At 41.1% G+C, this 26,246-nt stretch overlaps 1 protein-coding gene across 1 annotated transcript; it reads right to left on the bottom strand.

Annotated features, from left to right (window-relative positions):
- Positions 1-6: 6 nt before the first annotated feature.
- Positions 7-26,229, bottom strand: grb2b (growth factor receptor-bound protein 2b). The gene is made up of 6 exons (XM_023431600.2): positions 26,068-26,229; positions 24,425-24,680; positions 6,442-6,539; positions 3,041-3,163; positions 2,269-2,437; positions 7-338 (listed from the first exon to the last, which is right to left on the bottom strand). The coding sequence occupies exons 2-6, from the start codon at positions 24,500-24,502 to the stop codon at positions 153-155; spliced, it is 654 nt and encodes a 217-aa protein (XP_023287368.1). The 5' UTR covers positions 24,503-24,680; positions 26,068-26,229; the 3' UTR covers positions 7-152.
- Positions 26,230-26,246: the final 17 nt, after the last annotated feature.

Genomic DNA, 26,246 nt, shown 5'->3' on the forward strand with positions numbered 1-26,246 from the left:
GAGAGAGAGGTAAGGGGGGAGGGGTGGGGTCGGGTCGGATTGGGGGCTGATGAAGAACGATGATGATGATGATGATGGTGGTTGTGGTGGTGGTGGTGGTGATGGTTGCTGTGTTGTGGTTGTTGTTGTTCTTGTTTACATGGTCTGACTGTTTACATGTTCCGATTGACAGGCGTGACGTAGTTGCGGGGGAACATGCCCGTTTGGCCGTGGCAGCCTCCTTTCCACCAGTTGGGGTCAGAGTTGTCGAGGACTTGGATGAAGTCGCCGCGTCGGAAACCCAGCTCTCCTTCCTCCTGGGGGTCAAAGTCAAAGAGCGCCTGCACGTACGTGGGATGCTGCGCGATCAAAAGAAAGGGAGAAGACGTGTTAGTGATGAGAACAACAGGTTAGCAAAGTGACACGACAAACATAACAACTGTGAAACGTTCACAACTGATTTCTGACTTGATGGTGACTTTGGTTAAAGTGACATCATCAGTCCCTCCAGAATGTCGCAATCATCGCAACTTTCCCGCAAATTTGACCGATCACACGGGTCCCTGCGCAAAACCTCGATGTACGTCATCAAACTCACTCCTTTGGTTTTGAAGCATGTTGTGAGTAGCTGTTCTTCATGTCTGCTATTGTTTCACCAATTGTCCACTTCAGAGAATCAGCTTCGTTCATTACATGAAGGTTAATATCAAACGTACAGGGGGCAAAAACCTGACGAAATTTCAATCAGGAAACCAAAGTAATTTCACTGGTTGCTCACAAATCTCGATCGTAGTCAACCTCGAAGACTAAAACAGCAGCGCTGCATCCTGCTACATGACATCATCACAACCTTTATAGTTTCTATCTCTCTTATATATACACAGACTTTCCTCTCTCGTTAGCTCTCTATCACCGTCTCTCTTCCCCTCTCACCGCTCCACCTGCGACTTCTTCTCATCTCTTTATTTTCGGAGTGGTTTTTGGTTGCATTTCCTGTCTTGACCTGCAAGCTGCAAATTTGCCGCAAACAAAGTGATTTCAGAAATACTCTCTTTCCTCTTCCTCCTACTGTTTGCTCATGTTGACGTCCAGACTCGCACGTATCAAAGCACAGCTGTAAATAAATCTGCATGGGTGGAGGAGCCAGTGTGTGTGTGTGTTATTTTTAAATATTTACAGAAATAAACCTCACTCCAACCTGTTTATTTACATTAGTTTAGATCTCCAAACACCTGTCAGATGTGTTCACTTACTAAAAGATATAAGACAGAAATATATAAGTGTTTATCAATGTATTTGTCCACATCTCCTTTTGTAGACACCCATAAGCAGAGGCTGTTGCATGGACAGATGATCAATAATAATATAGAACAAAATGAAGTTGTAAAAGCATAAACTATGTCTTCATAGGAGAAGTGGAAGACTGTACATTAATGAAAACCTAAATGTCCTTTTATCTGCTTATAACTACATTATAATGTGTTAACATCAAATGTTTATTACATGGCTTATAAATGCTACGTACTTAAAGTGAAGAGTAGCCATTTTTTTTTTTTTTTTATTATCCTTGGTTCAACTATGCGTGACATTAATGCAAAAATAAATGTCATAACCACAAATATCAACCTACTGACTCAGTGTTGCTATGAAACCACAAAGAATAACACAATGGATCTGTATCAGTCACTTCATGTTGTAACTTTTCCTCTTTTTCGTTTTTTTCTTAAACACTCAGGATTTATGGACATATACTGAAGATATGTTTCAGTCACAGAAATGTGTTTTATTACATTTAACTAAACTTAAACTAATGAATGTGAGTAATGTACATTTCTGGGAAATGAAAGTGTGATATGTAAATGACTGTTAGAAAAGCGTGTTATTTAATGATGTCTAATTGAAGATGTGATAACACACTGAATGATAGAGGTTTTTTTTTTTTTTTTTTTAATCTTAAGGGAAAGTCTCTTTCTCCCACATCATAATTCAAGCGTTAGCAATTTACTTTCTTTTTAACCACCACCAGAAACCAGGGGGAGTATTTCTGCAGACAACATTGCTACAGTAAGTTCATGTGCGGTTAGGCTGACAACCAACATGCTCTTTCTGGCTCTGCAGAGTTCAGGACTTCACTCATCAACCAGTGATGTAGACCAGAGGGAGAAGGGAGGGAGAACATCTACACGAGCATGTGTGGTTCTGGCGAGTTCAACAATCCTTCACCTCTACATAGATTATATACGTTCACCATTAGGTTTTTTGCCCAGTGTTGCAGATGTCACTTCTTACCTGGGGGACCTGCTCTATGTCTCGCAGAAAGATTTGCTGATTGCGGGAGACTGAGGTGGAGCGGTGGTAATCCACCAGCTCGTTGAGGGAGTTAAACTTCACCACCCATAGGAAATACTTTCCAGCCCCATCACGAAGAACCTTGAAGTGCTGGACGTCATTTCCAAACCTGCAGAAGGTCACAGAAAACAGAAAACTATGAGGACAGGAGTTGTACGGGAGGCAGTGCACAGATTTAAATAACTGCAGTGGGTCACTCACACACCTCACTTATCAAACAGGTGTGTCTGTGATAGTCTGGTAAGTGTTAGTCAAATGAATCAGTCATGCCAGTAACAGACTGACATTCAATACTAGCTGCCTAAGTGGAGCCAGGACAGTCCAGACAGTAATTAAGATCCATATCTTAGCACCAACTTTACATGTAACCTGCTGTGAACTGATGAGGCTTTTGGGAAGGTCAAACTGGAGCCAGACAAATAAGAGGAAATGAGCTCTGTCTGTGTCAGCTAAAAAACTAAGTACTCACAGGGCTGATCTCCAACACTCAGAGAAACACTGGTCACCAGAGGGCAGCACTGAGACTTCACGAGAATAAGGAAGTGGCTGTGCTAATGACTCAGACACACTGAGAATGGAAACTTATGAACCTGATCAGTTGTGGAAACTGTCCAGTGATATAAGTTTAATGTTATAGAAAAAACAGTGTGAGTGTGAGTCATGTTTTTTGTGTTTTTCTTTCTGAGTGATACACCGGTTCGGTTCTACTTACTTCACAGAGAGGGAGAAGTCCCCTGGTGCACTCTCGCTCTCTCTGATGAGGAAGGCCCCATCGTGCCTCTGTTTGTTTAGCATCTCCTCTGCTTTGGCGCGGGGAATCTTCCCGAAGAACCACCTGAAGGACGAACAGAACAGGTGCAGGTGAGATCTGAGTCAATGGAGTCCACAGGAACACTAGATGGTTTTGTAAACACTCTTAGTGAGTATAATGAAGGGGAAACACTGTCTGGCGATTTAGAAGTGTCAGACAGTGCTACGACAGTCCATCTTTCTTTTATGTTGCTCAATGTTCTCAGTGTGTGGGGGGGGGGGGCTGTGCAGCATGTTGAAGGCTTTCAACGCTGGTCATTGGCTAACACCAATAAACAACCACAGACACTCACATTCTCACCTATGAGCAGTGTGAAAATTTGTACAGAGTGTGAGGAAACCCAGAGAGGACACGGTGCGAACATCACACAAACATCACGCACATATCACACATCCGACTGACTGAGAGCTTTGAGCTGAGGAGAAAACAGTGAGGACAGCGCTGACCACTGATCCACCGAGCCACCCAGGGGCGACAGTCAAAGAGCCAAATTATACAAGGAACTAGATGTAGTTGAGCATTAACTCAGACTGTCCTTCAGCCCTATAAACCTTCCATCCACACACCAGGAAGTTAGGAAAAAGTTACACAAGCCTGGGACAATCCTCTGAAGCTGCAGTGACCATCCGCATACCAGGAAGCAGATGAGGTCATTACCTTGTAATAGTGGCAAAAAAAGACTTGTTTAACAGTTCTCCTAATGTGAACTCCAGAGCATCTGTGTTTCAAAATCTATAAGTTGAGAAGTATTAACTTTAAAAAAAAAAAAAAAAAAAATCTTAAATATTACAGCAGGCAAGTTTATAATCTATCTTTTAAGTGGCATGCATTTATTTTTAGATGCATATATGCTACTAATACATCAGTGAGAAAGCCCTGACAGAGAGAATAAGTGAGTGATAAAGATGGAAGAGAAAGCATCGAGTGAAAGCGAGTGGAAGCTCTTCACTTGTGTAAATAATTAAAAAGTACAGTCAGCCAAAAGATGACATCTTGGCTCCTTTACATGTAGCCTAGGTGAAAATCAATAATGAAATGGCCAACTCTTAATCTGGTTTGTATCTGGGCCTGGCAGCACAGCAAACCTGCGCACTGAATCTCTTTCCCTGTTTGATAAAAGTGATAGCGGAGCAATTAATGGAGCCAAGGAAACGACTGGGATTAATGTCAGTCACACTCTGTCCCTGTGAGGTGGAGTGCTCCATGCTTTCATCCTGTTGTACCACTCTTACTCTTGGATTGTCACACAGACCTAAGCATCAGCCACTGAAACACAGTCGCTGTTGGGGAAAGGCTCTGTGTGGAAACAGAGAGGACTTGGAGCAGAGCCAGGCTGTATTGTGCGCTGCTGTATAGCACAGCTATGTGTGCATGTCTGCTGGGTTGTGTGGGTGCCTGGCGCTTTCGGGTGGCACTTCATTGTCACCACAATGGGAGACAAAGGCAAACTCCTGCCACAACATGGCCCCATCACCCACTGTATCTCCTCCATTACTGTGTGGGACGGTTTCCTTCAAGCGCAATTTTACAGGAAACCTACTTTCTAACAAAAAAAAAAAAAAGAAAAACTATCAGCACATGTTGCATCATATGGAAACGCACCAGATTTTTCTACTGCACCAACACTCGTCTGACTCAAATCAGACTGAAAAGTGGGCTGACAAAAAAACACATTTCCCGAAAAACTACTTTACTGATGACGTCCAAGGAGGCAGCAACTCTGCTCCACAGAGCTTTACAACTGAGCCTATCAGGACCAGCAACACGACACATTAGACAACCTCTCGCAACCACTGAAGGCAAAGATGGAATTAGCCTTACCGGTAATATGACCTGCAGGCTATTTCTCAATAAAAGCAGGCTATCAAATTTGAAAGCTTTTACTATTAAAAAGCAGATAAGTTTTGACAACACCCCTATTTGACATTTTTTTTCCTCTGACTCTGCTAATATGTTAACATACACACAAGAAAGAGATCAAAACACAATAATACGTTTTTAATAGTTGAGTATAAACGCACTAATTGGAACGAGTTGCTTGATTAGTTGTGATGAGTGTGTTTCGCTGCTGCTCTGCCTGTTTGTCAGCTCATAATGAGCAAATACATAATGCAGTTTTGTTTTGTTTTTTTAAAAAGAAAAACCACAACCAAGCACACAAGCCTCAAGTAGAGGGAGGTGGGTGGTGTTGTTTTGTTGTTTGGTCCCAGCCTGGACAGAGATGAGTGTAAGGTTAGGGTTGGGGGGAGACACAGTCAATGACCTTATTATGTGCTGGATGAAAGTTTAGTGGGTGCAGTTATATTATAAATATCTTCAAAAAAAACTGTGTTGAAATTACTCTACTTGTAACATAATGCCCTTCTGCACTAGCTAAGTGCCAGGTCACATGAAAGCACCTTAACAGATCTTCTCTTGTTTTTTCTCTTGTAGAAATGTCAGCTCCTGCACATGCACAGCCTGCTAAATGGCACAGCCTTTCCTGTCCCCTTTGATGTGGTTGGAATAAGTGGGAGGAAGGAAAATGACTCCTAAACCACTGATGAGAACGCAATATAAAAGAAATGATCAAATTGAGAGGTGAAATCTACCTCTTGCGCGAGACAGACTCTCACTGGTGACAGGTGATTCAGATAAAATGTAAGCGCAACCTTTCTGTTCATTTATAGAAAACACTGCACTCAGTACGAATGTGCTGAAGCTGTAACAACCCCTGAGAAGCTTCATTATAATGATTATCAGAGATGTACGATCAGGCCCAGCTGAATATTGATTCCCCTTTAACATCGAATAAAGACTACAAACTTGAGCATTATTGTTTCACTGGAACAAAAGCCACAGAAACAACAACAACAACAACAACACAGCAGCAGTAATAGAACAAAAAAAACAAAAAAAAAACAAACCCCAATACAATAACTTTCCCCTTGGAAAAAAAAAAGAAAGATAGCCGTGATAGTTCCCTGGCAGTGATGCAATAAGGTCAATATTCAATTAAGCGTAAGAGGCCTCAAGCACATTAATAAAGAGAGAGCTAATCTGGCACTGAGCACAGGTCCAGAGGTTATGTCCTCTAAGGATTTCGCCAGGCGTTGTCTAAAGTGCTTTAACACTCACACAGGACAGTGCTGGTTGGTAGTTCGCAACCAAATCATTTTTTTTCCATAGAAAAGAGAAAGACCAGAAAGAAGTGAGTAGTAGAACATATAGTGTATGACATGTATATAAAAAGACACTTTCACAAATACATAAAGACGGATTAAAAAAGTGACATTAGAGAAACCTTTGTGCTCAATACTTACGGATGGGCTTTCATCTCTATGTAATTCTTGGGGATGAAACCGTCTTTTCCATTTAGCTCTGCCTTGTACCAGTTCTGATCACACTCTTCATTTAATACCTGGTGTTGACAAAGAAGAGAGAAAGAGAAGTCGTTCAGGTTACTGCCACATACCAGTGTCAACAATGGAAAGCAGGCACCATACTAAATTTAGCTTTACGGTAACTGAATTAATTTCCTGTGACTTCAGATGGTGCATGTCCTGTATGCTGGAAAACCGGTTGGCAAATATTAGGCGACTTAAAAACCAATAGCAGAAGAGAACAATAGGCCACAAACACAACTTCAAAAGACAAGGTTGCGATTGGTTAAAGAACAAATGTGTTTGTATGCGACCTGCACCGTTAGCTACAGACATTCGGTACGCCTCAGTGACACAGGGACAGCTGCGAGGGCATTCAAGTCTGACAGAGCCACAGTGCAGGTGTGTTGGGCTAGTGGATCATCCATCCGTGTCCGAGTCCATATATGTTATGCGACTCTTTGTAAGAGTGTGAGTTTGCTGATGAAAGATGTGCGGCGCTGAAGGAAATGAACCTTCACGCTACAATAGCTGATTTACCAATGCAAAAAAGGTGCAAATGAGTGTTGCTCCATTCAAGAAAAAAATTAAAACAATTTTTTAAATGTCTGTCTCAAGTTAATGCCACGTGAAACCGTTTAAAGCTCTGGAAAATTCATTTCTAGCACAACTTCTTTTAATAGGTGAGTTTCTGAAATCAAAACAAAAAGGTAGAATAATAGCGAATCAACTCTTCCTTGTAATACACTATGTCTAATGTGAAATCCTTATTGCATTTCTGCAACATCTTGACACGTATGAATTTCAGATGAAAACTGTGCAACAGCACTGAGTCATCCAGCCGCCGTCTGAATTATGCAAAAAGCTGTCAAAGCCTATTCGATAACTTATAGCCACCACAGATCAGCAGAGTATAAAGCAACAGAAAGAGGATGTGATATAACGTCACACAACCAAGCTGTCACTTGTGTTGATTCTTTGAGCAGCTTCAAGTAAAGCAGGGCGAGCATTAATCTCACCAGTCAGGCAGAATCCTGATTTGAAGAATGACTCGAGTTTTACTCAGAAGAATTGAGCCAAGTCTGTAAAACGCCATTCATTCACCACCTTTGATCCTTGATGCACGTCAGGCTCAAACATTTTTTCCCATGTCCTTCTATTTTCTAAATCACTGTATTTTTTTTTCCTTTGCCTCCCTCTTCCACTCCCCTTAAATTGATCATTTTCCCCTAGCCCAGCCCAAGACAGCTGTCCAGTTGGCCCCTGTGTAGTGTGAGTGGCCGGGGTCTATTTGCACCAGGGAGCTTGCAGAATGCCAGCTGTCCCTGGCCTTCTCCAGCTGCTAAGACCAGCATGACTGGATGAGGGAGTGGCCTTGAACCAAAAAAGCTAAATAGGGGTGGGGGGTGTTTCTATATGTGTGTGTAGCACAATGGACTTACAGATATTGGGGTAAACTGTAATACACAGAGAGACGGGAAGAGCCAGAGAGGGTTAGTGTGTTTATGCTAGTCAATGCTGTGCTGTCTGAGCCAAGACTCAAACAAAAGGGCCTTAGCCGCCTCTGGGCTGTATGTTGACACACCAAACCAACCTTTAAGAACCAGCGCTTTCAAAGGCAGACTGATCCAACACTGAGAGTCCTTGTGGCCAGCTGACTGCCAACATGCAGGTCTCTGCTTACAGTTGCGCGGGCATCATCAGCCCATGATCTGATGATGGCACTAGATGAAAGGTCAGGGGACCAAAGTTACTAAAATTCATCCTTAGGGGACCACAAATGTCTCTATCAAATTTCATGGCAAATACCATCCATAGAGCCATGATGGCTTTAAAAAAAAAAAAAAAAACACAAAAAAAAGGGGGGCAGAGGTGGAAGATATGATGACGGGAAATTGTGTCAGTAAATGATCTTGCTTTTACTAACTTGCCTCCACAGATTCAACATGTTCAATCAGCCAAACCACCATTGGTAAGGGAAGACTCGTGCCAACATGCCAAACAACACAGCAAAAACTGTATGTGATTGTTGGCTGCAGACACCCAATGACCGCCCATTAGCCAAACGAGGGAGCAGCATGTCAGAGTCTTAAGATTACTGATACTGTGAACTCCAACTGACCCCGCCTTCGCTTTCTCCATATATCACACATTTGTGACCAGATCAAGTGTTTGATTTAATTAAGTCTTGCATGTGTTGCTGCCGCACTAACTACTGTCTCATACGAAAGCCAATTTTGAGATGCTAAAACAGCGCCCTGGGCTCATAGTCGTGAGCAACATGTGACGGTGCGAGTGACTGATTTGCTTGATCTATGTATGCTGGAGTAAAACAGATTCAGGGAATCAGGCTCACAGCACAGCGTGCCTGCCCTCAGGGTGTTTTAGGAGTGCTGATCTGAAGGAAGAGGTGCTGTGTTCAGTTAGTCACTGGGAATGCAGAAGCCAAATTTATTCTGGCACACACACGAACAAGACAGTGCCACTTTCACCAGTTGTAGGTGAGATAATTTAAAACAAACAGAAAAAGAAAAGAAATACTGTAGGAGTACAACATGTGCTCGTCTACAGTGTTGTAGGTGGTGAAGTTGCCAAGAAGTCAGAGAGACAGTCGTTCATCCTCACGACCGAGGCTCAAGCCCACTTGTTGGCAAACATCCACGACGCTCAAGTGCCCTTCAAACCCTAGCAGCTCCTGCAGTGTTGATCAGTACAATAAAAGTAATATTAATGTCCCTATAGTTAATACAACACACAGTTCACCTCATTCTAATGCATTGTATCATTGAGAAGGACAGCGTGTCTTGCAGAGAGCATAATGTGTCACTGGTCCCCGTGAACTTGAGTAACCTTAAATAAATACCCAGTCTACAACCAAAGTTAATAATAGAGCACAGCAGGTGCTGCAATATACTGTACGCCTGAGCTTATTTGAATTGCTAAGATGCTTAAGTGAATTTTCCAGGAGTTTCAAAAACAAGCCACTGTTTGTACAGGGGGGGGGGGGGGGGGGGGGGGTCTAATTAGTCAGTGTCTGATGAAGATATCAGAGTAAAATTAGTCAGTATCTCCAAATACTGATTACATTTTACTTTTTGTTTGCTTTTTCTGTTAACCTACAATTTAAAGTGCACCGTAAAGCGCAGCTGATGTCCAAATAAAACATCTTTGGTGGAGCATGTTCATATACACGGTTTAGTTGCTGTGGGATGAGCGTGTCTCAATGACTCAACTGACAACACAGCAAAGTGTTGCACGGCTCCTAAGGCTCCCTTAAATAAACAAGTAAAACCCATCCAAGAAAAATAAACTTGTGGGTACATTAACTCCAGACTTCATTTCCAGCAAATGTAGAGCAGGACAATCAGGCTATCTAGATATTTGAAGTTTTGTTGAAACAGCTTTATAAAAAGTTACATGCTGTTAGATCTCTACAAGCAATAAAAAAAAACTATTTTATCATCTTTTACACAAAACAGAACTTAGTAGCTACTGTTATGACCAGAACTCAAACTGTCAAGTTGTCAATAACTAGACCAAGAATCACACTGTATATAAAAGATCCTGCTTCACATCACATTTCAAGTCTGGGCTTTTTCAGCCAGAAAAATAAACATGGACATGAAAATGTAATTCCTTGTATTTATACCCACATGGAATTGGGCAACCCGCCTTCCGCAACTTTAACAGTTGGAATCATCATGTTTAATTTTCCTAAAAGACAGGCCTCAGTCTGAACAATGAGACAGCCAATAACTGGAACAGCTCCTCTGTCATATTTGGTAAAACAAACAGCTGCAGTTACAGAGAAAGTTTCCTCACTTCCTTTAAATGTCAGCACAGGGTTGGGCTGAATAGCTTCTTTGCCACTGTCACCTAGCACCACTGACCACAGCCTGCAATTCTGTAACCACAGAAAAAAAAGCTGTGGTGCGGTGCTGTAGTATAACCAACCACCAGTCTAATGATGCAGTGTAAGGATTAGAAAAGATAAGAGGAATCACTACTCTGGCGGAATCACCTACACGTTGTTTTTCCAGCACTGTGTCCATTATTAACAGTATTGTAGTGGTTTTAAAAATAAAAAATATGCTTATTAGCTTTCCGGTGCAAAGTCAGATGGGAAGATCAATAACACTCCAATATCTGTCTGTTAAACATAAAGCCACAGTCGTCAGGCCTGGATCAGAATCTGCCCATCAGCACATCCACAGCTCACTAATCAACACTCTATACCTCGTTGGTTGAATATAAAAAATCCCCAGGGTAAAAACAACACTTTGCTGTTTCACAGCGGATCATGTGCCAGACTGTGTTTCTAAGGAGTTGCCAGGCAACCAGGAGACTCCTAAAAAAGCTAAGCTAATGGCTGCTAGCTGCAGCTTCATATTTACCATACAGGAACGTATCACCTAACTCGAATGAGTGAATAAGTGAATTTCACAAAATGTCAAACACGTCTTCAAACAGGACTGAAACCTGTGGTGACCAATTTTTCGAGTTTATTTAATTTTTTTTTAAGTCATTATCTTTTTAGCTATAACTAGACATTTTCTCAGATAAGACCTTCAAAGATCGACCCATAAATGCTTCTGGTGGCTCTAAAAACTGAAAGAATGGCAGCCCATGAGGAAAAGCAGAAATAAAATATTTGCTTGGCTGGCAGTTTTTTTTTTTTTAAACAATACAGAGGAGACAACTGCAGCATTGTGTTTGACTGAGCTCTGTCTCTCTGTTCCAAGCTGAGCCAGCATTGTGCTATCACACTTCTGTGGATGACAGGCATTCCCTCACTCTCTCTGAGGTTTTTTTTTTTTTGTTTTGTCTTTTTAATCTGATTGAGCCACAATAGTTGTAGGAGTTTCTATTTGAGAGGCTATGGTCCCGGCAAGAGATTATCTCCTCCACAGCTGCCACTGCAGACTCCCTCCTCCCCCTTTCTTTCTCTTTCTCTCACATACGTAAATATTAGACATAGCACTTCCATTCACAAACCCATGGCTGCCATTAAACATGGGTAGCTGTCATTCTTACAAGACATAGATCCACAACTCTTACCAAGCTATATTGACTGGAAGGGGTGTAGGTAACAACCACAAAGAGATTAGATTGAAATCCTTACTTTTCCTGGACACTTAAAACTGAATATCACAAAGAAAATCCTTGGTATCAAAATAAGTATGTTGCTAAAAGAAATAACCACATTCAATAGGTGATTATTGCACAAGGTGTACATAGGATCGGCTTACTAAACACAAGATGGAGGTAGAAAGTGGTGATAACAGTGAGGTACACAGTGAGACGGACAGTGGGGGCAGAGAAAACAAGATGCTAAATAAACCACGTCTGCACCGTCCATACGGGATTGCAATAAATCAGGAGCAGGGATTACCCTTGAGTGTGAGTTAATCTGAGCGTGCGGCAGGTCAGCCAGATAGAAAGATAGACAAGCTAAAGCTTCATCAGACCCTCAGAGGACGAAGCGTGTTGGGTCTGCCAATTTTAATGGAGCCGTTTATTTGTTCACCAGACGGGAACCATGACAACATCAAACAGTGCTCCGTTATCTAATCAGACCACAGAAAATTATCAGTTACAAGAGTGTACCTGCAAATATGCAAAACGCAGTCAGCCACTGGCAAGAGAGAGGAAGTACACATTTGAAGAAACCCAAAGAGAACCACGGGTCTGAAATGGAAGACTCAGTTTCTGCCCTCACCCTCAGTTCTTAACCAAGAAGAACAAATTTGGTTTGTGTTACATAATACTAATCACAATTCCACAGAATCAGAAAGATCGGATAAGGAAGTGGTCCTTTGTAACTCAATAGGGCAACATATTTGCAAGGCAACATAAAATTTGCTTGTTAATGTGTGCACATCTATGCGTGTGTGTGTGTGTGTATGCCAACTGTCTGGCTGTCCTGCAGGAATGGCATTTGAGGCCTGGTATTCTGACACGTTGGCAGCAGTGGTGACCCCTGAAGAGGCATGGGGACAAACTGATTCACCCCCTAAACAGTGCAGTGTCTAGGACAGTATGCAGAGACTGTGGGATCGAGGCTTTAGAGAAGACGGGTTATGTGGGTGTAATAATTTTAAAAACCCTGACGGAGCATTTACTCATCTAAAAGATAAATAAGTGCAAGCGAGAGACAGATTTAAAAATCACAGAAGGTTTGGGGGTGTGATGAGATGGGGTGTGAAAACACAGACAAGTCTGTTTTTTTTTTGCTTTGTTTAGCAAAACAAAAAGCCGTCAACATGAGTTTGACCTCTTTTGCTCCCAGCAGGGAGGCTTCAGACTTAGATCAGGCCAGGCCGGAGACAGGGCGGCAATGAGTGCCACGCTGATGCAGAGAGAAACAGAGGAAGAGATTACAATGGATTCAGGCAAATGAAGGCTTGTAACACTTGTAATTAAAATAATGCTCCAGGCCATTACCACATGGTGAGCCTCTCTTATAGAGCAGCAACTGTAGCTTCAAACACACATTGTACCTCCGGCCCAGTGAATAAAATCAATGTTGGACACAAAGCAAAAGAAGCTGATTATGGCAAGTGCACCGACTCTTATACAGAAGCCATGTTCAAACTTGAGGTAATACAGTAATAACACCCCCACCGTTGGAGGCATAAATACACTGAATAGTGAACTTTGTATTTTCTTGATTTGAAAATGATAATGATGATAGTTGATAACATGTTTTTAACAAACAACTTTGACACAGATTTTCTTCACACCACCACCAAATACACACCACACACTAAGTGGGGCATTTTATAGTTGAAAAATCAGCTTGTCAAGTGTTCTAGTTAAAATATCTGTAATAAGCTGATATCATATCTCATGTCTGATATCAGTCCAACCATATATATTCAATTTACTATGAAAGACTAAGAAAAGACTGAGAAAACAACAATTATTCATTTTTGAGCACTTGTTAGCAGACGTCTTGTAGGTTTTCTGCTTAAAAACAAAACAAAAAAACCTACAAACTAGTTACTGATTCGTTATTGATTAATTGCCAAATTGTTTTAGCTCCAAAGCGTGATCAATGATTACAAACAAGACAAAGAGTATTGTATGTAGTCTCCAACAGCCTTTGGACTAATGTAACCAGGATGCAAATGTTGGTGATGGAGGATACAACAAGTTAGTGTGTTGTTGATAAGATAAAAATAAAAAAAAAGACCATCTCATGAAAACTGAACAACAAATCATGATGCCTGATGATGAAGCCACCAGCAGAACCAGACGGGTGGAAAACTCTAACAGTAGAAGTGTAAGTTTGGTTTAGCCCCACTCCTTTCTCCCCTCAGTGTCAATTTGACTCCAGCAACTGGGGGCAGGATCTTCTCTTACATCATGATGTTGTTTTTCACAGCTTGACTTCTCGGTGCTGTTTATGTTGGCAATGCCCTCTAATGACTCCAGCTTTAAAAAAAAAAAAAAGCGACAAAATCTGTTGTGCAGTCAACAGATGTGACAGCTTAGACGATTGTGTGTATTTAGGAACAACAGTTGTATTGCATTAAGAATGGGCTTGATGCTGTCTGATGCTAGTGCGAGTTTTACCAGCTGTTATTGAAGGAATGAACCAACAATACAACACTGACATCCAATACGAGGCCTGAAGTTGATGATCTACCATGTCATGGAATATAGATCACTATGACCCGTATCAAACATGTTTTGTTTTTATAATGTAATAAACATTAGTCAAATCAGTCTTTGCCCACTTTTACACTGTTCCTCGCTCGTATGCCGTGCAGAGTAGGAACTAAAGCTGAGCTGAGGAAAAAAAAAAAGCCACAAGAGAGGGAATGATAACGTTTGGTTTAAATACAGCTGTCAGTGTCTTCATGGCACATCAGGAGGGAGTGATGGTGGGGATGAGAAGGAGAGAGACCTAATTACAGCTCTCTGACTCAACACCCTGCTACAGAGAGTTAGAGCAGTGAGGAAAGAAGCAGAGGGAGCGAGAAGAAGAAGAAGAAGAAGAGAGCGAAAAACAAGACACAAACAGTGACAGAAGACAGATCAAGAGGGATGAATAGCAAAAGCGAGAGAAAGCGACAGAAGCTGTGAGAGAGAAAGAGGGAGAGAGCGAAAGAAGAAGACAGAGGACCACTTTGAAGAATCACACTCCTTGTGATCAGCTTAGGAAAACTCCTCAAGGGCAAATAACATAAAATGAGGGCATCTCTTTTTCAGAGCAGCCAAACTAGCTATGTTTTATTCTGCAGAGTGCACTGTCCTCCATCTGCGGTAGCTGGCTAGCTAAATGCCATCAATCCACTGAGAGGGAAAGTTGTCTTTTCATTCCCACGCTCGCAGCTTCTTTTCTTCTTTTTTTTTGTACCCATTAGATGTACCTGCATCTTTCAGTTGGTAACCGTGTGAAAAACACATTGAGATGACATGGAGTTAATCAGAGTGACATCAATTGGGATTTTTATGTCCAGGGGTGGTGATCAAAGACACCCGAGCCGTCCTAATTCCTGCTTTAGATGGCTGATTAAATGAGTTACACAGCTTGCCTGCAGTGGATTACAGAATTAGAGTGTGTCTATGGTTCCCTTCATCATTAGAGGTACATGTGCACCATCATCAACGATTAGGAAAGAGTTAGGAGCCAGCAACAAAATAAAGCATTTAGGAGCATCGTCACAACAGCTCTTAATGTGGTAATCTGTATCTAGGGCAACTAGGATTGAGTTGACAGTTACGGGCCAGGTTTGATGTAAAAAGCACACTATTGTCCACCCCTGCAGCCAGGACATGAGCAGTGAAACATACCAGAATTGCGTGCATCACCTGTAAGGTTGATTAGTCACCAGGAACGGTAACGATGTTACGATATGAATTTTCACTATATTGCTTACGATTGAGCAAACTATTTAGTGTATATCACATAGGGAGTAGTGTTTGAGTGAACTAAGGTGCGATTTCAGACACCGCTGCATGTCGACTACACACCGCCAAATGATCTGTCAAGCGCCGTAATGGCACCTGTACTGCTTCTACTCTTTGCATAAAGTCTACAGGCTGTTCTTGAGCACAGACACTGACTGCTCTGGCAACTTGTGAGCGAGCAAAGAACAGAAATAGAGGGAGAGAGAGAGAGTATCAATTTAAGAGAGTGGGTTTCAGCTTCAGCACAGGCGTGAGTGCTGACATATTAAACCTTGCCCAGTTGGGCAGCTATTAGGCCAGAGTGGGTAGTTGCTGGGACAAATCAGTGTCAGCCTGCTAGGCCTGTTGCCATATGTTGACTTGAAGCAGTTACCTCAAATACACCAACACACAAAATGGGCCGACGACGACGAAAAGGGAGAAAGGCAGAAAAGGTTAATGCAAACACACTTCCCTCCATTAAACAAGCTAAGGCAATATTTGCAGTTGCCACATCTCTGTCCATTGCTGCTGCAAACAGCAGCATGCAGGTGGTGGTGTCACAAGCAGAAAAAGTTTGCCAACCCTAACACTGCTGTTGTGAAGTAGACCACATGTCTGCCCACTTAGCTCTCATGTTTTTGGCAACCAGTGTTTTACTAAAATCATTTTAAAGCACAAGTTGTGTAAAGAGAGAAAGCAACACCTGTACCCGATTCCTGGTTTGTTTCAGTCAAATTCAGTCACTTGAAAGTCCATCTTTTACCTCAAAGCTGGATGGATGTGTTTTGCAATATTTACATTAGTCTCCCTCGCACATCACATTATGACAGTTTCCTGTCTGGCGTTAGCATTGTTGCCCCAAGTTTTAATAGGTGAAAGAGGCAAGCGAGGATTTCACTGGCTGAAATAATAACTGTTGCCATCAAGTGTAATCAACTGTAGACAATTAACATTAATGCCATGATTCAGCTGAACTATTCAATTAAAGTCTTGACTGGTGTGTGTTTTGTGTGCTCTCTTCATGCTGGTGTCTCCACTAGTCACACACAGGGAACGACGACACCCTCACGAAAACAACATCACCATTTCAACCATTTTGGTATTTGAAGAGCAACAGCTGATTGTGCTTATGGATCCTCAATAATGCTCCTGGTGATTAAAAGAACTTACATGTTCATGATATTAAGCATCAACTAATGCAATTCCTAGTAAATAATGCTGCATTCAATATGTTAATAAATTGTATTCTACAGCACAATTAACAGAGTATGTCCTTAATACCTACATCGTGAACCACATGCCCTATGGTTATATGTCATAGCAAACCTCTGGAAAAAAGGTTTTCTTATATTAATAAGGTCACAGTTTTAATTACACGAAAGAGAAGAGAAGAGAGAAAAGCAGAGTCAGAATAATTTACTTATCCAAGCTTTCTCTCCAGAGATTCTGCACTTAATTAGAAAATAGTCTGCTCCTATTCAAATGTGAGCACGCACAGTCTCTTGGACTCCAGTGAGACCCTACAAGGCCGTTGGCAGTGTAAGTAGGGGGAGTCTCAACTTTATCAAAAAACTGCACAATGAGCAACGTAGCAGCGATTTATTGACCTTTCAGCTCCACAGTCAACTGCACCGCTACTTCACAGAGATGGCCAAAAAATCTGCAGAAAACCACAGCTGACTTGAACTTCGTGTGTTTGGAAAGAAAAAGAATCAAATAGTGGGATTTGGATCTGGGTTTGGAGCTCAGGCTCTAATGACGGCTTATGAGTCTTTCGAGTAAGGTTTGGATTTTCAAGACATTCATCACAAGGCAGCGCTGATACCACTCTTCCTCTCTTCAGTGGTCGAGTGGATGGGGAAGGGAAATCAATACTCTAAGCACTAATAGGCGATGAGGGAGCCATTAATCAGGGGTGGGGTGGAGGGCCTTGAGAGAAAGTGTTGAAGTAGCCGGCTAAAAGCTCTCTCCTCCTCTACAGCAGAGCCCCTGCAGAGTTACAAGATGTCTGTCATAGGCTTACTGTAAAAATAATGAATTCTTAGTGCAGGGAAGTTCTAACTGTGTCAGAAAGGACTGTGCTCGTGCTTCTCTGTGTGACTTCAGTGTTGTAGTGTGGTAGGTGCAGGCTGTAGAGTTGCTGGAGTTAACTGGAGACACAGGAAGTTGCTGGGGGTTGGAAGACGACATCAAACAGGATGTGAAAACAGCTATGCTGTAGCGTTAATGTAAGCACACACGGACACGCTGCTGCTGGGACAGACAAGACAACTTCACCACATATGCTAAGAAGATTCATAATGTTTTGGGGCAGCAGGATGGATGGGTGGGTGGTGACTGCAATTCTGTCTTTCTCGAAGTAAATACTCTTTTTGTGAATTTCGTTCACATTCAGGTGAAACCAAGGGTTCAAATGTTAATGCTGTAATGTAAGCAGCCCAAAATGTAGAAAATTTTCAGCTAAACTAGAAATTTAATTTGGTAAAAACACAGCTCATTCTGTAGCACTCCGTTTCTAATATTTCCTTGGAAATGAAAGCCTCTTCACCACGTTTTTCTTCTACACAAACTACCAGCCCTGCTTGTCAAAAGTCTGAATGGACATGTTACTATTTAGACTCATTCAAAGGCACCTCAGATAGTTTTTTTTATTTCTCAGTGTAATAATAGCTTTCATCTTCTCTTTTGTGAGCTGACATTTGGCTCCAATAATGATCACGGAGCGTCTTAATGTTCTCCACAAAAGCCTTAAGCACTGTTGGCGATCTATTGGCAAGCTCTCATTCAATTCCTGGGGTGACTTTAAATTACAGTTTTATGGCGTACTATTACATTAATGGCTGTAGTATAATATTGACATAGTGAGCAGGACTTAAGCAGAGTTTAAATAACAAGTGCTATGAATCTGCAGACAAGAGTTTGCAGAAGTTGCAAGGTGGAGAGGCAGATCTTACACTACACTACACGGACAGAGTTCAAAGATCTGCTGACAGGAGCTAATTCTACCAGCTTGCAGGGCTGTTAATCTTTATTTATTTAAGGAGGAAATGAGAACAAGTGCTCAGTGCTCAGGGCAATGGCCACCCTCTACTGTGGTCTGCACATGCCTGCTGCTTTGCCTCTAGATCTGCTTTCTGACACAGAAAATGTACAAAATAAGACAAGACAAGATAGGCTACAGCAGCAGAAGCATACTCTGGGGCGGCCATCACAATCATATGGATGGACTGAAACTACATAAAGCGATATAACTTCTTCTTCTCCCACAGTTGTGGAAATGATGAATGATGATGATTTACCCCCTATTGATTTTTACACTGTCATCCTGATCTGTTCAACTGCCATGATTACAGGTCATCTTCAACCCCGAGAGTGTTTCGAGTGGTAACGATAAAAGATGTGCGTGTGTGGGCCTCATTGTACAATCACAACTTCTGAAGGGGAACTATCTAATTAAGACCAAGGAAGCATTAGCTGTAAAAAAAAAAAAAAAAAGAAAAAGAAAAAAAAGCTACATAAAACTTCAAATATCACAGCACAAGGTTAGATTTATACATAGCTCCTCTAACGATTACTGGTAACCACCCTCCACCTTCCCCTTTTTTGTCTATGCATCATGGGAAATCACACTGTGAAACTGAACTACTCTGCATTATGTAAATTTGTCATGGGCCCACACTCTGCACATTGGTACTGTGAGATGTTTTACATATAAGCTCTTGCTTCAGTGCTGTCAAACGTTCTTATGTCTGTATTCGACATTTAAGAATCAGACAACACATCCGTCTCTAGATTCATTATAGGAAAGAAGTTAAAACAGTTACAACTTGAATCTGTCTGCAAAGATAAAACAGGAAGGTAGTTGCAACAGCTCTGTGTGCCATGTACTGATAAGGAGCAAAAGCAATATGTAGAGTAAAAATACACACCTGATTATAACAGATATACTGTATTAACCATTACTGGCTCTGACATGATTAGCATCTGTCAAATGAAGAAAGTCTAGAGGGGTTGGCGCCTCTGTTATACTGTGACAGTGTGCTTCACTACTCACGAACTGGTAAATGAGAGAACTAAATGTTGGAGTATGACTCAAGGCTGCAAATTTGAAGTCGAGCCTGGTCTCAACAACCAGCTGTGTGAGTCACAGTGACACAGTGCCTGCTAGCTGGCTGACAGTTATGGAACCCAATTATTAAAGATCTTGGTGACATTAGACAGTATTAGCGTTCCTTCACTGTAATTGATGCCCATTAGTGTTGTTACACACATTATTAATTAAAGCAGGCAAAGCACAACAAATGTGTAGTGGAAAAATAGCAATAGCTCACATTCAAAGTAAAAAAGAAACACTCATTCAAAGACGACCAAAACAAAACCAAATTGAATTCTCAGAGGGATCACAGTTTTCTCCTCAAAGATTTAGCATCAATTTACAGAACTCAGAAATTGGAGATCTGAATATTAGGGAAATTCTCACACTACATTAAATATGAGTGGGATGCTTAATCCTGTCCCGTTTGTGATCTCACACCTACATGGGTATTATGAAAGTGATCTAAGGTGGCATGCACACTTCTCATAATGATTAAATAGGTCAACACGACAGGATTTGATGTCCCTAAAACATCCTTTTCATCCCCTTAGTGGCAGACCATTAGATAAATACTTGCATAAAAGGCCTGTTCTAAAAGCAATTGAAACAAGGAGGAAAACTGCTTTGTGGCAGTGTGGCATTAAGCCAGAGCTGGAGCTCCCTAATATTTGGCCTTCAACACAGTGATTTCTACTGAGTCACTCAAACTGTAAGTAACTGTACTGCTGATGCTGATCATAACCGCTAAGTGCACCAAGACACATTGGTTTTTCCTTTCATCTGTTTTTGCCACAGATGAATTTTGTATCTACAACAAATTACCATTCACATATTGTAAACATTCAGAAGTGCGATGTTGATGTTGTGAATGAAAAAGTGAAAACTGAAAAAAAACCAAACAGATTTTCATAGCAACACAGCCACCATCTCCCAGCGATACTGGAAATGGTGAGAAGGATGCTACATACAAGCAAAGCCTTAACACGGGCCTGCTCCCTCATGAGAGGGACCCTTTGTCCTAAGAGCAGAGCTGCTTAGTATTAGTATCAGCAGACAGATAGCAGTGGTGATGGAGGCAAAGAGGCCACAATCATCACCCTCCACCTCAGAGAAGTTTTCTTTTAGATACTACTACTCCAAATGCTTGTGTCTTGCATGTTGTACAGCATCAGGTAAAGCAACATGTACATCAGATGTAAACTGACACGGTGAAAATACGTTTCTTGAGTGTGTTCTTTTATTCATAGTTATGTTGCCAATTGAGAGGGGAATTTAGTTTAGTATTACTGATGTTTGAACAACTGTTATGTAACCAAATATCCAACTGGACTAAAAAGCAGAGTGCAAAGAGCAAAGTGAGACAGTAAGCAAGAGAGACCAAAGTGCTGCAGCATTATTTAGTACTTATTTCTTTGGGGCAACTAAACAGGGCAGATAAAGCATCACACAAAATGTTTAGCAACCACACTAGACAAAACACACTGCTAAAACTAGGCCAACCACTGACCACTTTAGGGTATAGCTATGCTAAAATTACACAAGCTCATCATCAATTCTTTGGAAAGCCTTTTTTAAACTTGCAAAAATGTTACATTTTCTCTCTTCTTTTAAACAACTCTTCTTTTGCCATTTTTTGCAACATATACAAAAAAAAAATTATTGATATCCTGTGATCGATAAAGCAAATACCACTGCTGACAGTATGATCTTCAAAAGTAGCCTTATAATCCCTTTCTAAATAACATTTAATACAAGTCCACCTTTGCAGCAGTACGTTTCAGTGAGTGACAGGAGCTTGTTCCATCTTGTTTCTCAGAAATTACCCGAGGGGAAGCATTCAGACTTGAGACTAATGTATGAGTACTGTGAAGAGGAACAAGAGAGGAAAACAGGATAAAGAAGATCAAAGAAATGGAGAGGGGGATGGTCTCTGACAAACATCATGCCACTTCATTCAGTCTAAAAAAGTGAACCGGTCCTATGGGCAAAGCAGCCAACAAATGATTCAGATGAAATGTGGACAGTGCTGGAGGCAACACTGATGCAGGCTTTCCTTCCCCATTTCAGTTTCTTTCTCCGGGCAGAAATAACCTGCAAAGCGTTTTGTAGCTTTGAAAGTTTGTGCACTTACAGTACCCACCAGCGAGGTCAAATATGTTAGGTCTGGATATATGAATATCTATTTGAAAGCCATTATGTGTAGCAGTGTTTACAACAGAATTAGATTTGACTTGAGGTGGAAGCTGACAGCGGTGGGGGGGTGGGGGTATTTGTATATACGGCACTCCACTGCAAACATTTTAATTGCCAAGTACTTTGACTTTAACATATAACTGAACAATACCATTGCTTCACGGTGTGTAAAACAAATAACAATCCTCATCAACTCGGATTGGGTCGCTGAGGGTTGATTACTTATTGTGATTGGTCAGTGACAATCAGTCCAGCTCGCCTTCATGCGCACCTCGCATGACAGGCACACAGAGCAAATTTTTGTGTCTGGTGGACACAAACATTTTATAACCGTCCACCAGCCCACCACTGCTGCAGGATTACTCCCAATGCTCCTGATGGCCAGCCCGACTATGGCAGATGGGTCTTTTCTCAATGTGTTTGTGTGAGAGAGAGAGAGAGAGAGAGAGAGAGAGAGAGAGAGAGAGAGAGAGAGAGAGAGAGAGAGAGAGAGAAGGAGGGCAAGGAGGGGTTGAGTGAATCAATGTGCTGCATACAGCTCTACAATAAAATAAGATTTTACCCATTTAAAACAGTAAAAAAAAAAAAAAAATCAATGTGAAGCAGTCGATGTCGATATTGTGGTTGGCAACCACAAATAAATCAATAAATTGGAAACACTGGTGTAGCAGTGGGCATCAAAGTCATACATTTTCCAAATGCAGAGTGGCATTGACTGTATCTGTTAACAAAGTAAGCCAGCTTGGGTTGAGCTACATGATATATAACATGAGATGATTAAAATGTGAAATTACAAAATCATTTATATTGCATCGCAGTTTTTGTTCAACCTCAGGCATTGTGCCAAAGTCGACACACACATAAAATAAGATTGAATCTGAAAAATTAAGAAGAATGAAAAATGTTTTAGTTTGTTTTTAGTCATTAATGTAAAATGGCCTCACTTAACATCCTCCTCATGCTGTTTATGTAGGCAGACACACAGAGGGTTTGGGGAACAGAGCTAAAAGCTAAAAGCATTATACAATGAAGGAAAAAAACAAGAATTGAGAGCAACAACATGCTAAATATATGGGGAACTAAGAAGTACAATTTAGGCTTTCAAATGTAGCAAAGATAAGTAGAAAATTCAACATATTTCACCAATATTCAGTTTTGTCTAAATTACCCAGGCACCAAAAGGCACATCTCATCTCTAATGATGTCAATTAAAGGAAAAAAATCTGTGGTATTTCCCATTAACATTTGGGCTGGAACTCTGCCATCTCGTAAAAAGCTTGAGGTTTTCCAACAAGACAGCTGGCTATAGAAATGAGAGGAAAAATACAGTACCTTCTCCTCTCATATGCAAATTTAATAAGCACTCATATTTAGCTCAGTGTTTCCTGGGCTGTCTCTTTTTCCCTCCCTCTAGGCCCCCCTGGTGAGATAAGAAGTCTTTTCAAAACTCACTTCTTAAATCTCTTATTCTGGGGGAAAAAAAAAACAGCACTCATCCCCTGATAGAACAGTCGACTCATCCACACCAACTGACTTTTATATCATATATACACTGCATATTATAAGACAGTATAAAATCAAGGTATTTCATTATATTGATGCAAACTGCCGTGACGCAGTCTTGCACACTACCCACATCACTAGCACATGGGCGGTGCCATGTCACATGGACTAAAAAGCAGAACGCCCTTCAGATTCTGTGTGAGGAAGACAGCAGTAAAACTACATGGTGGGTATTTATTTAAAAGTCACTATTGATCCCTTAAGTGACTGTGGAGCCAAAAACCCTCTACCTGTATGTCAAGGAAAAGCAGATGTTGCCCACAAAAACAATATATTGTGTTGATCAAAGATCAAGTCATGCATTATCAAAAGGTAGTTTTAAACTGAGTATTTGCCTAATCTTTATGCGCTGTCGCCTCTCCATCCTGCCAATCATGACTTTGACTCCAAACACAAGGATTGGGATGATTGCATATAAATCCAAGAATCATTGTGTAGGAAAACTGCAGTATGTAATTTCTAATATCTCAGCTTCTTCATCAAGGTCAGAGTATGACATAAACCCTTTTCGTGCAACAGCAAAGTATAAGGCTTTGAATAAGCTTCTCATGCCTGAGGATATAGACATGCCTGGGGTTTCACACAGAAGACTTTAAATAGCTCATAATGGAACAGAACCCAAACAAAAACCTTGCAGCTTTTGCCTCTTTTTAATCACCATGCCTTCAGCAGTGTAACATTAGCGCTGCTCCTTTACAATACTTTGCTATCATACACTGGGCCACAGAATCTAGGCCTAAAATTTTGTTGTTCTGTTGCCACACTTAATTACCATGTGCACCATCACATGATGCAGCAGTGTGTTTTGAATTTTAGGCTATAGCCCAAGTTGACTGATCTTTTTTCTTTAAAAAAAAAAAAAAATTGCTTTATGTTTAACAAACACATGACAATGTTAAATACAACTGAAAAAGAAATTATTGATCTCAATGTAAGATACAGTCTTAACACTGTAGTTTTATTTGGGGGATGATTCTAATCCTAAAAGGTCTTTGTCTTCTTTTTCTTTTTAAACAAAATAAGATTACTGTTGATGGCACTTTCATTTAACACAGGACTGATATGATTAATTTAACAGGAAATAAACCTACAGCAATAGGTATTTCGTTTCATAATTATGAGTAATACAGACAAGCCCTAACATCAAATGATCAAATAGCTGTCACTTACTTTAAGGATTTCTCCACGCTTGAAACTAAGCTCATCATCAGCGGTTGCTTTAAAATCGTATTTGGCAATGGCCTCCATGGTCCTTGCTGCTTGCTGCAAAACTGCTTGGATGTGGTTGTGTGTTTCAGGGACTGAATAAAAAATAAAAACACGTATCCAGGCTTCTGTGGCCAGATGCTTCTCTCCGAGTCTCTCCTCCCGTCTATGACCCGTTCCTTTAGGGCTTAGACCTCACATAAAGGTCAGAGTAAGGTACCTGTAAACAAGAAACAATGTGATACTCAATCAGACTAACTCAAATGGTTTGTTAAAAAAAGAAAAGGTTGATAGTTTGGCAAATGTTTGTACTTTGTGAAGTCTCATTTAAAACATAAAATATCCAATATCCAAAATATAGCACACAAGTACTAATGATAATCTCCAGTGGCAAATCTATGTGAAAAGGGGGTTCAGGCCTTCGTGTCCTGTTGCTACTACTCTGGGCAACATTCATCTGAGGACACGAGCATATTGATGCAAAGTTCCCAATCACAATCAGCAACACTATCTACATACCCTCTTGACAGCCAACCACCCGGGCCAACCAGAGGAAAGTCAGCAGCCTGCTTAAGCAGAGCTGACAGTGATACAATGGTTAAACCTGCAGTTGCTTAGTTAAATGGATAAAGCTACGTTATCCCATTAAGTTGTTTGCTAATATGCTACCGTACAGCTCTGATGAGTTCACGGTAATTCAACTCTGCGAGTAATAAGGCCATTAAATCTGACAGCCGCCCAGATAACAGCTATAGTAACAAACGCATGTTAAATTATCTGCACATACAAACTTTATTTGCTTTTTATTCAAATTCAATCCATCTCTCGTCACGAATAATCAGTTCATACGTCAGCTAAGACAGTCCTAAAATGTGACCGTAGCCATTGTTTACAGTAATACAAACAACCAAACTCATGGCCACTATAGCCTTACTGAAAACAAACGAACAAAAAAACACATCAGTGTCAAGTATATTAAAGAGAAGGTAACGAAGAGGGGAAACTGAAGTCCGAAGGGTGGGAGACCTACAATTATCCTCCAGAATTTATCACCCTCTCGTGACTGTTTTCTGTCAAAATAATGTTAGATTTCAACATCTATCAATGTGCCATTTTGAGCATCAGACCGCGTTTATTTATTTATCTATTTATATATATATATATTATATTTTTTTTACCGTTTTCACGCGAGTTCGAGTGAATCGATTCCGTTCCAGCAAACAGACTGCGCCCAGTGTTCTAGAACGCTGGAGCTAGCATGCCGGCTAACGGTCGGGTAACAATAACTGCGATGCAGTGTGGTTATCAAACTTACCCAATCTAATTTACCACAACGGCCAGATTAACAATGACTTTACTCAAAACAAGTGGACAGTTTAAAAACAAACACCCGGATGATTATCAACGCTCGAGGCCTACTGGCTAGCTTCACGTTGGCAAATGTGAAAAGGAAGAAAACACCTTCTTTTTTTTTTCATAGCGCAAGCTGTTGTTGCTAGCTCAGTGGCAGTTAGCCCAGCTAACGTTACTGAACTTGACTAGCCTGCGTCGTGAAAGGAAACAGCACACAACTTTTATGAAAAGAGAAAGCGTCAGTAAAAACTCACCACTCGAGATATTCCGTTTCAATGCTGCCACCGTAACAAACAAAAACCTGTCGTGTAACTATCCACTCCCTGTTTCCTCTAGAGGGGCAACAAACGATGTATGTCTGGTGTCGCTTACACCCCGTCCTACGAGCCTAAATCTAGCTACTAGCATAAGGTTTTGCGACGTTTATTTCCGC

This window comes from Seriola lalandi, unplaced genomic scaffold, assembly GCF_002814215.2.
Source record: "Seriola lalandi dorsalis isolate HSWRI2012SDOR001 ecotype SW California unplaced genomic scaffold, Sedor1 jcf7180002054926, whole genome shotgun sequence".
NCBI lineage: Eukaryota > Metazoa > Chordata > Actinopteri > Carangiformes > Carangidae > Seriola > Seriola lalandi.